Source organism: Ischnura elegans, chromosome X, assembly GCF_921293095.1.
Source record: "Ischnura elegans chromosome X, ioIscEleg1.1, whole genome shotgun sequence".
NCBI lineage: Eukaryota > Metazoa > Arthropoda > Insecta > Odonata > Coenagrionidae > Ischnura > Ischnura elegans.
Window position 1 is genome coordinate 4771551 of NC_060259.1, and position 14814 is coordinate 4786364.

At 36.6% G+C, this 14814-nt stretch overlaps 1 protein-coding gene across 5 annotated transcripts; it reads right to left on the reverse strand.

Annotated features, from left to right (window-relative positions):
- Positions 1-454: 454 nt before the first annotated feature.
- LOC124170949 (glyoxylate reductase/hydroxypyruvate reductase-like) lies at positions 455-11966 on the reverse strand. Of its 5 annotated transcripts, XM_046550027.1 has the most exons (8): positions 11853-11962; positions 4644-4656; positions 4210-4346; positions 3993-4123; positions 3730-3919; positions 1003-1334; positions 804-929; positions 455-712 (listed from the first exon to the last, which is right to left on the reverse strand). In XM_046550027.1, the coding sequence occupies exons 1-8, from the start codon at positions 11960-11962 to the stop codon at positions 594-596; spliced, it is 1158 nt and encodes a 385-aa protein (XP_046405983.1). In that variant the 3' UTR covers positions 455-593. The 5 variants fall into 5 exon arrangements, with proteins under 5 accessions (XP_046405983.1, XP_046405986.1, XP_046405988.1 ...); XM_046550030.1 differs by lacking the exon at positions 11853-11962 and having other exon boundaries at positions 4644-4680; XM_046550032.1 differs by lacking the exons at positions 3730-3919; positions 3993-4123 and having other exon boundaries at positions 11853-11966.
- Between the last annotated feature and the right edge of the window lie 2848 nt (positions 11967-14814).

The following is a 14814-nucleotide window of genomic DNA, read 5'->3' on the forward strand; positions in this document are numbered from 1 at the left end:
GACCGCAACTCCCATGACATCACAATAAGTATTTGGCTACGTTTTTATTATTTCATTTTTAGAGAATGGCTAAGAAAGGAGGACCTAATTTTCATTGGAGGAGCTTGCACTCTCCTTTCACCCAAATCCCTAAGATGCCTCAATTAGGACCCCATCGTTATTGCTATATAAAAAATTTATCATTTCTTGTTATAATTTTTATTTATGAACTAGGTAATAAAACAATTTCGTAGCAGTTTTCCATCTGGAAAAAACTTGTCAGATTGGGAATTGGAACACTTTCAAAAGGAAATTTTCATCATGATGGTCATGTACTTCAAAACAGTTTGAGTAATACATATATGTACTAGAGAAATATAGAAACTGCTGTAGAAAAAAAGGTCTTTTTTTATTCCCATATCCCCCAAATCATTTGGCATAATCCAGGTTTCCAGTCATAGAAGAAATACTTTTGTAAAGTATATGAAAGCTTCGCTCCACTTTATTTTTTTTTAAATCTCCCAATACAATACATAAAATGGAATATTATTAAAACCTCCACTTATAGGCATTAGAAGCAATCTAAGCACGCCATAATTGTATCCGTACTTCAATTAGCAGACTTCAGCAGGCATTGGATTTCCCTCTAAACCTGCTAAAATATTGTGAGCAGTGAGCAATGCCATATCTGTCCTTGTGCGTACAGTAGCACTCCCAATATGAGGTAAAATAGCTTGAAAATAGGAATTAATTTTTGATGAAGACATGTGATAAATAATTGCAGTCCGATTTGATGGCATAACACATCAAGCCAACTCACTTACCACAATTATTCAAGCTTAGGAGTTCATGATTGGAGGGGAGAGGTTCAGGTGTCATGACATCCAAGCCAGCAGCAGCGATCCTTTTATATTTCAAGGCATCAACCAATGCATCTTGATCAACTAAATCTGAAATTTCAATAAAGTACCGAATAAAACATGGTGAAATCCCAAAACAACATGAAGTGGCAACTGGAATTACCTCCTCGACTGGTATTCACAAATATTGCAGTCCTCTTCATTTTTTTAAAAGCTTCACTTCCAAACATTTTATTTGTCTCCTTTGTGAGAGCACAGGTAACAATTACAAAGTCGCTCTGCATCAGTAACTGGTCTAATGTAACGTATTCAGCATTCACCTCTGAATCATCAGCTTTCCGAGAGCGACCAAAATATAGAAATTGCTTTACTCCAAAAGGTTGCAATCTCTGAACAACTGCTTTCCCTATTCTTCCCATACCAACAATTCCTACAACTGAATCTTTCAATCCTTGTCCACACATCCACATGGGGCTCCACGAAGTCCATGCTCCTCTACATGTAATAGGTAATAGTGTAAAAACATGAATTACTGACATATTGTGCAAACATGCGACCCATTATGAATGTTCTCTTGAGAAGTACCGTTGAGAGGAACATTTTGTGTCTTAAATTTCACACTGAATGGATGCTACATCTGAGCCAATGAAAATCTGCGAATATCAAGAATTAAGGCCAACAGGGAGTCGATTTACATTCCTAGATTTTTCTAGGATTATAAATCGACTCTCAGCCCATCTTTCTCAAGAGAGGAGTGGAAAAGAAATCTGTTCCCCTCCTCTCTTGAGAGAGATGCACTGCATCTATATATATACAAATAAATTCACAGGTAAGGAAAGAAAGGGATAGGAACATATAATGGAAAAAGGACAAGGACAACGTGGTGGATGGAAAAAAAGCCAGAAATCAGAGGGTAAAAATGCAGCCTGACTGGGACTCGGACCCAGAACCTCCTGGTTGCCGGCCAGGTGCTCTACCAGTTGCGCTACCAGAACGCTTAAATTTACTATGATTTCGGCGGGGGTTAATACACAGTAAACTCCCTTTGCTTTGGCCCACAAGAGTAACCAATAGATGGCACTGGGGCAGCTCACCACTCACCAACAGAAGGAATGGACGAGGACACAAGGATGAAAGGAAAGATACACACTCACACGATAGCAGGAAAGAGACAGGAACATGCGTTTCGGGGCACGCAGAGCCCAAGTGAAATAAGCCAATATGGCCGATACACTACTTCATTCATTCACACGACGCCTTAAGCGCAAACATACAAATAAATTCACAGGTAAGGAAAGAAAGGGATAGGAACATATAATGAAAAAGGGACGAGGACAACGGTGCTGTGGTAGATGGAAAAAAGCCAGAAATCAGAGGGTAAAAATGCGGCCTGACTGGGACTCGGACCCAGAACCTCCTGCCCCAGTGCCATCTATTGGTTACTCTTGTGGGCCAAAGCAAAATGAGTTTACTGTGTATAAATACCCGCCGAAATCATAGTAAATCTAAGCGTCCTGGTAGAGCACCTGGCCGGCAACCAGGCATAATCATGAGCATATTTTTATATAACAAATTTCTATTAAAACTGACCTCAAATTGGGTGAATAGCATGCGCTAAATATATGTTATCACGATGGTGTGCAGTTTGCGTCCTGGCTGCTGGGGTTAAGTACTCAACTTCTCTAAAATTAAATTCAGACATATTTAAACAGATTTTAACAGAACACTGTATTAGATATAAGTATGTAATGCCTGTTCCTTGTAATTTCAGGAAAGCAGCCGAAGAGGCAAATGAATTGCACAGCCATGCCTTCACCAAGACTTTTCTGCCATTTTATGTTTATAATCATCAGCATATTTTTATATAACAAATTTCTTTTGTTTTCATATCTTATTGTCATTTATTTTGCTACACTGAGTTAGAACTTAAGCTTCATCGACAAGAACTGTCGAGGTATGCATTTGTGTGGCAACTTGACAAATAGCACTGAAGTAAATTTAGGTGGTTTTTATGTAGTGTCAGTTGATGTGCAGAATAGAATTTGTCAATTTTTCTCATTGGACCAGAGTGCTTCGATTACAAAGTTTTGAGTACCATCAACTTTGTTTACATTAAGAAAATGGAACGTAACAAATTCAGTAAATGTCTGTTAGGAATATGGTCTTTCTTTCCTTTGACTAGTCAACCTTCGAATGAGTGTAGTTGTTTTGGTCACTTTTATGACTCGATCTATGCAGTTTTCAGGTTGGATCAGTCAACAAATCTTCACAAACACCTAAAAAAGGAACTATATATCTTTGCTAATTGGCCCATCTTGATTTAATTCTGCTTCTTGTTTTCAATATGGTCTACAAGGAATGCAATAGCCACATATATAGTCTGTCAATTATTGATTCAAAGAATGAGTATTATAGTAAAAACTGTGCCGTGGTTGCACTATGACTGTGCTACGGCGGCTGCACTGTGACTGTGCTATGACAACTGCATTCTGGCTGTGCTATAACTGTATTGCGATGTTTCAATTTATGTGCAGTTTAAGTAGAGTCACAGTACAGTCCCTATTACGCACAGATACAGTGCAGCTTTAGTACAGTCGCATTACAGATTTTTTGTATGGGTAGGCTTCAATGTGGAAGATCCTATATTTGGCCTTCTGTACGAAATTGGCTCAGAAATACCAAACCATTCATTATGCATATGAAAAAAATTATCAAAATTTGACATTGAGCCATATAATCAGAATAATAAAAATTAGAAGAATTACCACGAGGGAACCTACAATATTATAATTGAAAGATTGAAAAGAAAAGGATAATGGTGCCATAAAAGTCATGTCATCAAACAGTGATGAGAACATTCGTAATCTTTGTATTAAACAGGTTTTCTTACCGGGAAATAGATTGATTTGCCTCAAAAAATCTTCGAGAAGACGCCAAAAGGAGGCCAACAGTCAGATCAGCCACAGAATCCGTCAAGACATCTGGAGTGTAGCCTAACTTTATTCCCCGCTTTTTCAATTCCGACGTATCCACATGATCATATCCAACTGACATAGTTCCAATAACTCGAAGTCCTGGCCCTGTAAACGGCAGAGCCCTTGAAATGACTAACAAAACGTCAAGAGCTGGTGTCATTAACTGCAATGTACCAACCAGCTGCCTCGACCAATTCTTTATCAATACGATCCGTGAGGGTGCAAAACAACGCATCCTTCCCATTTACTTGTTCGAGGAGAATAGAACGTGGTACAGGAACAGCTTCCTCCCACATCGAGACTTCAGCCCTGAACTTTCAAGTAAATTATGATAGCAAAGGCCAGTTGTACACGAAAGTGACATTTCTTAATGATGTATGTGCTGAAAGACTTACCGCTCTTTGAGTAAATCAATGGCCTCAATTGGAATATCTGGTCTAGTGACGAACACCTTCGGCTTGGACATTATGAATTTCGAACGTAAGCCAGCAGTTGCAAACGATGCTGTTACGATCGGGCTGGGCGCAGCAAACTGAAGAAAGAGACTTTTACGGAGTACATTCATTGTGAAATTGATATCATCCTGACCAACAGGCGAAACAAAATAATCTCGATTTGGCTGTAGAGCTGATTAAGATCTATTCGCCCTACATCGTTCATATAACCATTTATTTATAGGTTGCTTTTTAAGAGAAGATGATTATCAAAAAGAGAATGATAACCTCCTCCGACCCCGGTGATAAAGATGAATGTGAATGCGGTCAAAACAGAGGCATGAACACGAATGACACAGATAAGCAACATTGTAACGTAACATGTATTCAAGTACCTTCAACTTAATGGCTGCTATTCTGGATGGAATAGCATTATGCTATTCTCCGATATTGCAACCGATGTTGCTATAATATAGCGTATTGCAACGCCTATGCTATTTGGTATTCAGAACGGTTGCAATTCGTGTTTTTACTACACCGGAAGACGTAATTCTCAGAATAGCATAGGCCAGTAGCAATTCACTATTCTGAACGGCGAATTGCAACCGGTAGGCTTGCTATAATCGTAGCCTACGTTATATACAAGGCCGTCCAACGTGAGCTGTAAACGGGCAGAATGAGCATGTCTGGAGTTAGTTCCAGTTGTCGCCGCTGGCGCTGTTTTGAGAACAAAATTCGTATGGGAATGAATGGCGAACATTTGATACAGACGCGATTTTTGTCAAAATTAGTTCTCTTTTCGTGATTATGCTAACATTTACCATATTTATTTAATTTTGGCCTTTATTTTTTGGTATTTTTCACGGAATAATGTTTTCAAAATTATAGGCATTTCCGACAAAGTGATATTTTCCTAAACGCAGGTCCTGTTACAGTGTCCGTTTTCTTTTTAGCATAATTGTCCAGAAGTGGCCTCAAAATTTTTTTTTAATTTTACACGAAGCAATACCGGGTTTGTGCATTGCTTACAAGCAAATTCCTTCAGAAATCTTGGTAAAATGAATGTCAGTAATTGCTCTTCAAGTAGCTGGCGTTGCAGAAAGAGTATTGCCCGAATATAAAATTTTGCTGTCAAGTTTGCGCACTGCTTACACTGAGAAATATATAAATTTTTTGCTAGGATTTAGATCTATCTATGGTCTATTCAAATGGTTCACTAATAACAGTGAGGGAGCACTTTTTTGACATGCGGCGAGAGGTTCCAGACACCCTATACATTCAGTTCTCTCCTCTGCGATTCGGACTAGGTAACCCGCCACGAAAGCTACTGCAGCTTCTCTCATATATATTTCAAATATATAAGCGATGGTCACTTGGGGAAATTTGTTAATAATAATTAATTAACTATCAAATAATTAATCAGTCGACAAACACTTTTTCAGTAACCTTACCTGGAATAGGTCTACTTAATATCTCGAGAAGATCTTCCGGTTGCGTTGCAGGAGTTTCATGGCCCTTAGAAATGCTATTGAGTTTCCTGATAAGCAACAGTGATTTGCCATCTTCAGTTTCATTTACTCTATCGCAGAGAGGTAGACAGTTTTGAAATTCAAGTTCTTGGCGTGTTTTCACTGTTTTCCTGCTGTCGGTAGAGTAACTTGACGTAGTCACTGGAAACAACTACTCCGTCAGATGTCAGTCTACGGTCAAGAAACTGATTTCTCGTGTTCTCAAGGGTGTGACTAAAATCGTAGCCAAGGAATAGAGGCCGAAATGGGGCCACAAGGCGCGCAATGGAATACTGTCTTCTGAATGAACGCAAATGAATCCTTTCTTCCACTCATCAATTCGAACATACTGGTGTTTACTCTTTGGCCATCTGTGAAAATTCCCACAAAAAATGTAATTTAACTAGTTCAATAGAGGAACACGTTTTGCTCAATTCCACCCAATTTTCTTACAATTTTACGGTGTTTCTTGCGGAAAAAAATGACGTGATACTTGCCAGGACCCCCCTACCCTCCACGTGAGATTGGGTGAGAATCGGTTCGACCCCCTTTGCCCCTGAACGATTCACGCAATCAATGAGTACCCCTTACACATAGAGTGGTACGCATAGGCGGATCCAGGAGGGGGGGGGGCACAGGGGCACGTGCCCCCCCAGTACCTTTAAAATATGCTAGATTTTTAATACGGTCCCAATATCATTTCGTTTGTTTTGTATGACGAGGTATTCATGTGCCCCCCCACATGAATCCTGGATACGGCCTTGCTTGTGCCCCTCCCAGAAAGAAATCCTGGATCCGCCCCTGAATTGGTACGACAGTTTACATAACAAAATCCGAAAACAAGAAAAAACGGTTTTTTAACCCACAATGTCACACCTTGCTTTCTTTTCTTGTGGTATGCTTTCTTTCCTTTTATAGTGGTACGTCATGTAGTATATCGAAACCTGTTGCGTGAACGGCGGTGATATATCCATGAATTTGCCATGAGAAAATATTCCCCTGAACCGGGAATCGAGGCTGTGATCTTGGATTTCCAGGCCACTGAGCAGACTTTCTTTGATTCCCATGGCAATTGTTCCGAGGCTCATGGTACAAGATGAGAGTGGCGGATCTATGGGGAGGGGTGACGCTTAGGAGTCGTAACATACGCTATAGATAAAAATTGAAATTTTCATATGTCACTACTTTGACGTAAAGCATATAGCTAAATTTTCCGGTAAATTTACCAACTATAACGAGTCAAAATACAAATTATTTTTACCCATATAGGGCCTATTTTAACGCTTTGGAACTTATAAAACGATCTACTACACCTGCATAATATAGTGTCTTTTTCATCAAAGAATTAGTCTAAAACAGCCGTTTTTGAGTCTGGAAAATCCTTACTTTCAAAATCCCCGAACCCCTCTTCGCCTAGGGGGAAATTCCCGTGGTTGTATAGTAATTCACGAAGATAGGCCCCCCCACCTAGTTGGTGCATATCTATATCCGTCACTGCTAGATTTTAAACCCTTGTGGTTCGTCAAGGATGTCAACGCGGGAAAAAAGGACTTCAATGAAGCCGCAACCCAAGACTAGAGCTAGGGCATTGCAGGGGGGCGTGTGCCTCTGGCGAAGATTTCAGAGAGGGGAGCAGAAAATTTTGAAACATTTATTACAAAGTTTATTTAACTTTCATAATTAAATTAGTTATCCAAAATAATTAAAAATCATTTTAAACTAATATTAATAAAAGTTCTTCACAGCAAACATACGGCGAGTAATTTCAACTAACGCACCATAAAAAAATGGATTACAGAGGTATTATATTTTAGGGGTGGAAGAGAGAAAGGGATCACGGCAGGGATAGTGGCAAACTGATCGTTGCACCCCATGACAAAAGTCCTAGTTCTGGCCCCTTCATGACCGGTTATAAAGAGTCTCAATCCTGCCCTAAAGACGCGCATGGCGGTATGACCGCAGTTCGATTCCCGGTTCAGGAGATTTTTTTCTCATGGCAATTCTTGTATATTTGATAAGTTTTGGTTAGTGAGTAATCATTTCCATCGAAAAATGTTTTGCAATAGGGCCCAAAATCAATCGCCTTAGGACTAATTTTCTCGAGACCTCGTTAAAATAAATATCCTCGCTTTTTCTCATACTTCATTATTTTCCCCTGCCAAACACCCTAAAGGTGTCTTGCTGAGTATTATGTAGATTTACAAGTATTAGAAAGAATTTAGAGCCTCTCTTAAGATAAAAATAACGTAATTTCATCAGTTCCGTTGCTATTTCCCGTAAGATCTCATGTAATTCATGTTCTCAAAAGAGCGCCTCTACCGGCCGAAGACTCAACTACGTGCGCTGTCCCAGCTTTTTCCCGACGTTGGACGGCCTTGTATATAACGTAGGCTACGCTATAATATTACGCGGTCTTCGAGGCCGAGCTATTCGGTATTGCAACCCTGAAAAGGTGCGCATTGCGATGTCGAATTGTTTTTCTGAGGTTAAAGTAACATAATCAAGCATTGAAAAATGGAATAATAGCCAAAAATAAAATGATATCTGCTTTATTTTAATTAAATAATAGTAGCATAAGTGATGAATATTTAACTAGTTAAGTGAATTGGGTAGAAATTAACATTCGCGCTTAATATATGAAGCACCAGCTTGCTTCATCGACAGTACGAAAACAATAACAATTAATGCAAAGAATTACTACGATTAGCCCAAATTTTCCGTGTTTTATTCATATTTACAACTCATAATTTTATTTCATCACTTGACTTGCTACGAAAAATATCCTCAATGTAGGCTATCAGGTCGATTCTTGAAAATTTTCAAGCCATATACTTTGATCAGCCGTTCATTTCCTCAATTGGACAGTATATACAAATACATGCAACGAGTCGAAATTATTTTCCCCACTATTCGCTACCTTCTACAATTAAAATTTACAAACTTATAACACGGGCAGTCGACTTGAATTACTTGCTTGAAAACAAAGGATTTCTCCGAACACCAATAAAGTTTCCGAACAAATATGATTCGCCACAAACGTTTAATGGAATATCCATGTACATCATTAATGCAATATATATCATGTGGAATTCAATACAAATTGTTTCCTCTGTAGGCAAGTAAGTTATTCACACTATTAAGTTTCAGTATATCGGCACAGTTCAGGGTCTATCAAAAATTTCAGTGAGCATATTAAAATCAGCTGATACGAAAACAATGATAACTGACACAACAGCACTTTCCACACGATTCACTATTGTTAGATTCACTTTTTCACAGTTGTTCCATCCATCCTCAAATTCACCATCACATCCCTCTGCTTATTCCAAATCTGCAGCTGAAATATCGATACTATTCCATCATAATACATGAAAGCACAGCTGTGACGTTGCCACCTACTTCATTTCCTAAACAGAGAATGAACACTGAAATTAGGGAGTCATATAATATATAGATAACATTAGAAACGAAAGCTTCTAGTTCATACAGTAAAACGATATCGTCACGAGCAATACAATAAAAGTTGATACATATTAATTCTGATATGCAACAAACAGACTTCGAAGCCTAACACATTTACGAAGAAAATCAAACATATTTAGCTTTCAATGATTATTTCGCATAGCATATATCTCACGGTAAAGGACCGATCGGATATAGGTAAATCATTGAATATTTATGTCCGATAAATCATCATTATAACAGTAAAATTATGACCTAACCCACCTGTCTGAAGCCATTGTGATATTATCAAAACAACAACAATCAGCTGATTTCCTAAACGAGATTTTCAAAGCGTATTATATAAATCCACGCTTTAATATAATTTTTAAATGCAAATGAAGCAATTATTTGTAATTGCAAGTCAATATTCCATAAAATACAGAAAAATATATAAAATATCTTCTCCCTCATTGGCGGCGCAAACTGTTCAGAAAGTTTTTCATACGGGAAGGGGCGGAGCTTCCAAATAGCTCGCGCAAGAAATAGCATGCTGCTACCCTATTGGAAATTTCTTATAAGAAAATTTCTTATCAGAAATTGGACATATTTCTTATAAGAAAATTTCTTATAAGAATTTTTCTATAAGAAAATTTCTTATCAGAAATTGGGCATATTTCTTATAAGAAAATTTCTTGTAAGAATTTTTCTATAAGAAAATTTCTTATCAGAAATTGGGCATATTTCTTATAAGAAAATTTCTTATAAGAATTTTTCTTATAAGAAAATTTCTTCTAACTATCAGTTACAAAATGTTATTTATAACAAATTTTCTGATGGAAATATTTATTATAAATATTATATCAACATGCTTAAAACACTTGCGCAAACTTCTATAAAAAGCTACATAAGATTTACATCCCTACTGAGAGTACAAGTTAGCATTATACCTAATTCAATCCAAATGTAGACGCCTATATCTTATACAGCAAACCTAATGATTTCCCATGAACCAAATGTAGATGTCTATCATCAGTGTACATCAAAAAGGACATTGAAGCCCTGTAAAGTTCACCTGGCTGGCCAGACAAGACGAGATACCATAGAGGTCTTTCAGGGCATGGGTTCTGTGTAGGGTTAATGTCCCCACATGCTAAAAGAAACTAAAATCAATGAAACCAACGATAGCCTAGAATGATATACTGATAATTGAATACAACTTTGGCAATCATTACGCAATGAAAGATACAGGAATTGCAATATGGAATATGATTTAACCTGGAAAATTGAAGAAGCAAATGAAATAAAATTCAAGTTCCACTGGGGATAGGTACTTCAAGAAATTATATGGGAAGGAAGAGTAAAATTTGATAAATCAAATGCATGTGAGCAATGTTTATTTAAGATACCAGAGAGAATGAGACCTCTACATGCAGATTTGGATAGATAATGAAAGAAATAAGCAAAGCAAAATGGAATTTGATGCCATTTTGGAGAAAAGGATATGTAGAATATGGCTAACAATAATTGCAAGATTTAGGGAAATTAATAGGAATCACAGAAACACTGATTGAGAATAATAGTTGATGTATTTTCCATAAAATAATAACTGTGCAGATGTTGGCATACTCATACAAATTCATTCTCATTCTCTTCAGAGACGACTAAATCACTCACTTTGTCCATTAAAACACTGTTTTCATTAAAACTTCCTCTTATGTTAGATATGCCACAATCTGAAAAATATACATGTCTATCTAAATTAATGATGAAAAGTTTAAAATTCAACGAAACTATCTGTTTAAGGTAACATAATTTTAGGAATGCCAGTTTTTTAATACTTACCAAATGAGGTCAATGCCTTATTTTGGTTAGAAGCACACGACTTATTTTATTAAACTGCTATCACAAAGACATAGTGAATGATTAACATATAAAAGCAATCCCTAGCAACCTAACAACCAAACAAGTTTTGGTTGTTAGGTTGCTAGGGAACCATGTGAACAGTATCCTGCAACGTATGCAATCGTAGTATAGACTCGAAACAGACAGATCTTTTAAGTCTACAATTTTTCATGTGCCCTCAGCGATATATATACTAACAAGTCGCATTAAAGAAGCCTCCGCTTCTTGGAACCATTTATGTCAAATACCATGCTGAAAAAACCAGGAAATTAGCAGAACATTACTTAAAAAAGAGTTATACATAATTTCCAAAAATTATCTTATGTAGAATTCCTTAAATAATTATCAATTGCCAACATAAGTTATGGTGACACGCCTGCTGGATAAAAACCTAAAAGGTATGCGACCCGTGCAGCATTATTGTAGAATTCTATAAGAAATGCAGATTTCTTATAAGAATTTTTGTAAGACTTATAGAATCCTATAAGAATTTCTATAAGACTTATAGAAACCTATAAGAAATCTGTAAGACTTATAGAATCCTATAAGAATTCTGTAAGACTTATAGAATCCTATAAGTCTTACAAAATTCTTATAAGAATTTCTGTAAGACTTATAAGAAATTTCCAATAGGGTATTCCGAACAAAATTATTACTACGCTTCATTCTGAATACGGGGTCGTTGCAATAATGACCCGCAGAATAGCATATGCTATTTTTTGCAACGCTTATCCAGAATAGCAGCCAATGATATTATCAGCCTCTTGCAAGATGCGGCGCAGCTTGAAATTCGTTCTAGAAAATTTTTCTCGTGCACGAAAATTTTTTCTGAGGGAAGTGCTCATGAGCACTTCCCTCATAAAAAAAATTTTCTCTAGCGTGTGACGTTACCAAAAATTTTCATTCCTGTGGGTATCCTCGATTTCAGATTTAAATTGGCTGTCCCAAAATATTTCAAGATAATAGAGCAACACAAATCATTTAGACCATGCTTAATTATGGTTTTTCAGTTCAACTGAATGCAATGAAGTTTCTTTTACAAACAGTGGTAAGGGATTACCTATTACGATTAAAATAATCTATCAGTAAAGATAGGTTCAAATGGAGAAGTTAAAGAAATTCCTGTGAAGGTTTTCTCAGCGATGTTCATGGCTTTGGTTCATGTTTTCAGGGTACTCCAGCCTCGTTGTTGTATTGCGAGTGATAACAGTTTCAAAAGCCATCCTGCTTTCGTCTTAAGGTCGTAAGTGTGGAAGGTGAGGAGCTAATTATTTTGCTGCCTTATATGGTGCATTCCTTCATTCTGCTGAACCCTGATTGGCTAGCACTCTCTTCCTCATGTTGCTGATTATAGGGTAGCCATGGGCTGCTATTATGGATAAGCGTTGCAAAAAATAGCATATGCTATTCTGCGGGTCATTATTGCAACGATCCCGTATTATGAATGAAGCGTAGTAATAATTTTGTTCGGAATAGCAGCATGCTATTTCTTGCGCGAGCTATTTGGAAGCTCCGCCTTTTCCGGTATGAAAAACTTTCGGAACAGTTTGCGTAACCAATGAGGGAGAAGATATTTTTATATATTTTCTGTATTTTACGGAATATTGACTTGAAATTATAAATAATTGCTTTATTTACATTTAAAAATTATATTAAACCTTGGAAGTCTATAATACGCTTTGAAAATCTCATTTAAGAAATCAGCTGTTTGTTGTGGTTGTGATAATTTCCCAATGGCTTCAGACAAGTGGGTTAAGGTGGGTTAGGTCATAATTTCGTTGTTATAATGATGATTTATCGGACATAAATATTCAATGATTTACCTATATCCGATCGGTCCTTTACCGTGAGATGTATGCTATGCGAAATAATCATTGAAAGCTAAATATGTTTGATTTTCTTCGTAAATGTGTTAGGCTTCGAAGTCTGTTTGTTGCATGTCAGAATTAATATGTATCAACTTCTATTGTATTGCTCGTGACGATATCGTTTTACTGTATGAACTAGAAGCTTTCGTTTCTAATGTTATCTATATATTATATGACTCCCTAATTTCAGTATTCATTCTCTGTTTAGGAAATGAAGTAGGTGGCAACGTCACAGCTGTGCTTTCATGTATTATGATGGAATAGTATCGATATTTCAGCTGCATATTTGGAAAAAGTAGAGGGAGGTGATGGTGAATTTGAGGATGGATGGAACAGCTGTGAAAAAGTGAATCTAGCAATAGTGAATCGTGTGGAAAGTGCTGTTGTGTCAGTTATCATTGTTTTCGTATCAGCTGATTTTAATTTGCTCACTGAAATTTTTGATAGACCCTGAACTGTGCCGATAAACTGAAACTTAATTGTGTGAATAACTTCCTTGTCTATAGAGGAAACAATTTGTATTCAATTCCACATGATATATATTGCATTAATGACGTAGTGCATGGATATTCCATTAAACGTTTGTGGTGAATCATATTTGTTCGGAAACTTTATTGGTGTTCGGAGAAATCCTTTGTTTTCAAGCAAGTAATTCAAGTCGACTGCCCGTGTTTATAATTTAGTAAATTTTTAGTTTTAATTGTAGAAGGTAGCGAATAGTGGGGAAAACAATTTCGACTCGTTGCATGTATTTGTATATACTGTCCAATTGAGGAAATGAACGGCTGATCAAAGTATATGGTATTACTATGGTAATATATGGTTTTCATTGAAAGCTATAACTATTAATATATTTGGCGAGTTAGTGTGTTAACACAAGCTTGAAATTTTTCAAGAATCGACCTGATAGCCTACATTGAGGATATTTTTAGTAGCAATTAAGTCAAGTGATGAAATAAAATTATGAATTGTAAATATGAATAAAACACGTAAAATTTGGGCTAATGGTATAGTAATTCTTTGCATTAATTGTTATTGTTTTCGTACTGTCGATGAAGCAAGTTTGTGCTTCATATATTAAGCTCGAATGTTAATTCCTAACCAAATCACTTAACTTGTTAAATATTCATCACTTATGCTACTATTATTTAATTAAAATAAATCTGATATCATTTTATTTTACGCGCATTATTTTGACCCATGAAAGGTCAACCCACGCCCCGGGAAATAGCGACAAAATTATGCTAACACATAATGCTTTATATGTCTGGTATAAAGACGGCTTTTTTAATTAAACTTATAATTACTCCTTAAAATCGGTTAATTTTAATATTTTCAGCAAGAAAGTTATTCTTTCTTATCACATATTGGCAGGAAAAACACTCTAAAATATAAGTACAGGCAATGTTCCACTTGGTCATTTAATAAGTCATAAAACAAAATATAGCAAAAAAATTACCTTAAAAGTATAGAGAAGTAAACAAAATTGATGTAACTTAACATTTCAACCAGCATAAAGGATAAATATGTAAAAAAAAAGGTACGTTAAATACTAGGGCGCTATCCTGATGCGTCCCGTGGAGAGCGCTAGTAAAGGCAACTTTTGACACTGACTTTTACGTAAAAATTACAGCGAAAAACCGACTGAATCCACCTTAGAATTAACGATAAACTTCAGTATCACTGAAAAAGACATTAAAAGGGACCTTAATTTATCCTTTAATAAACCTCATAACATGAAATACTTAGGCGCTATCGAGAGGTGGGCAATAGGGCGGATCGCAAAAATCGATTTTTTTCAAATCCATCTGGCCCAATGAAAAAAAGTTGTGGGACCGATCAAA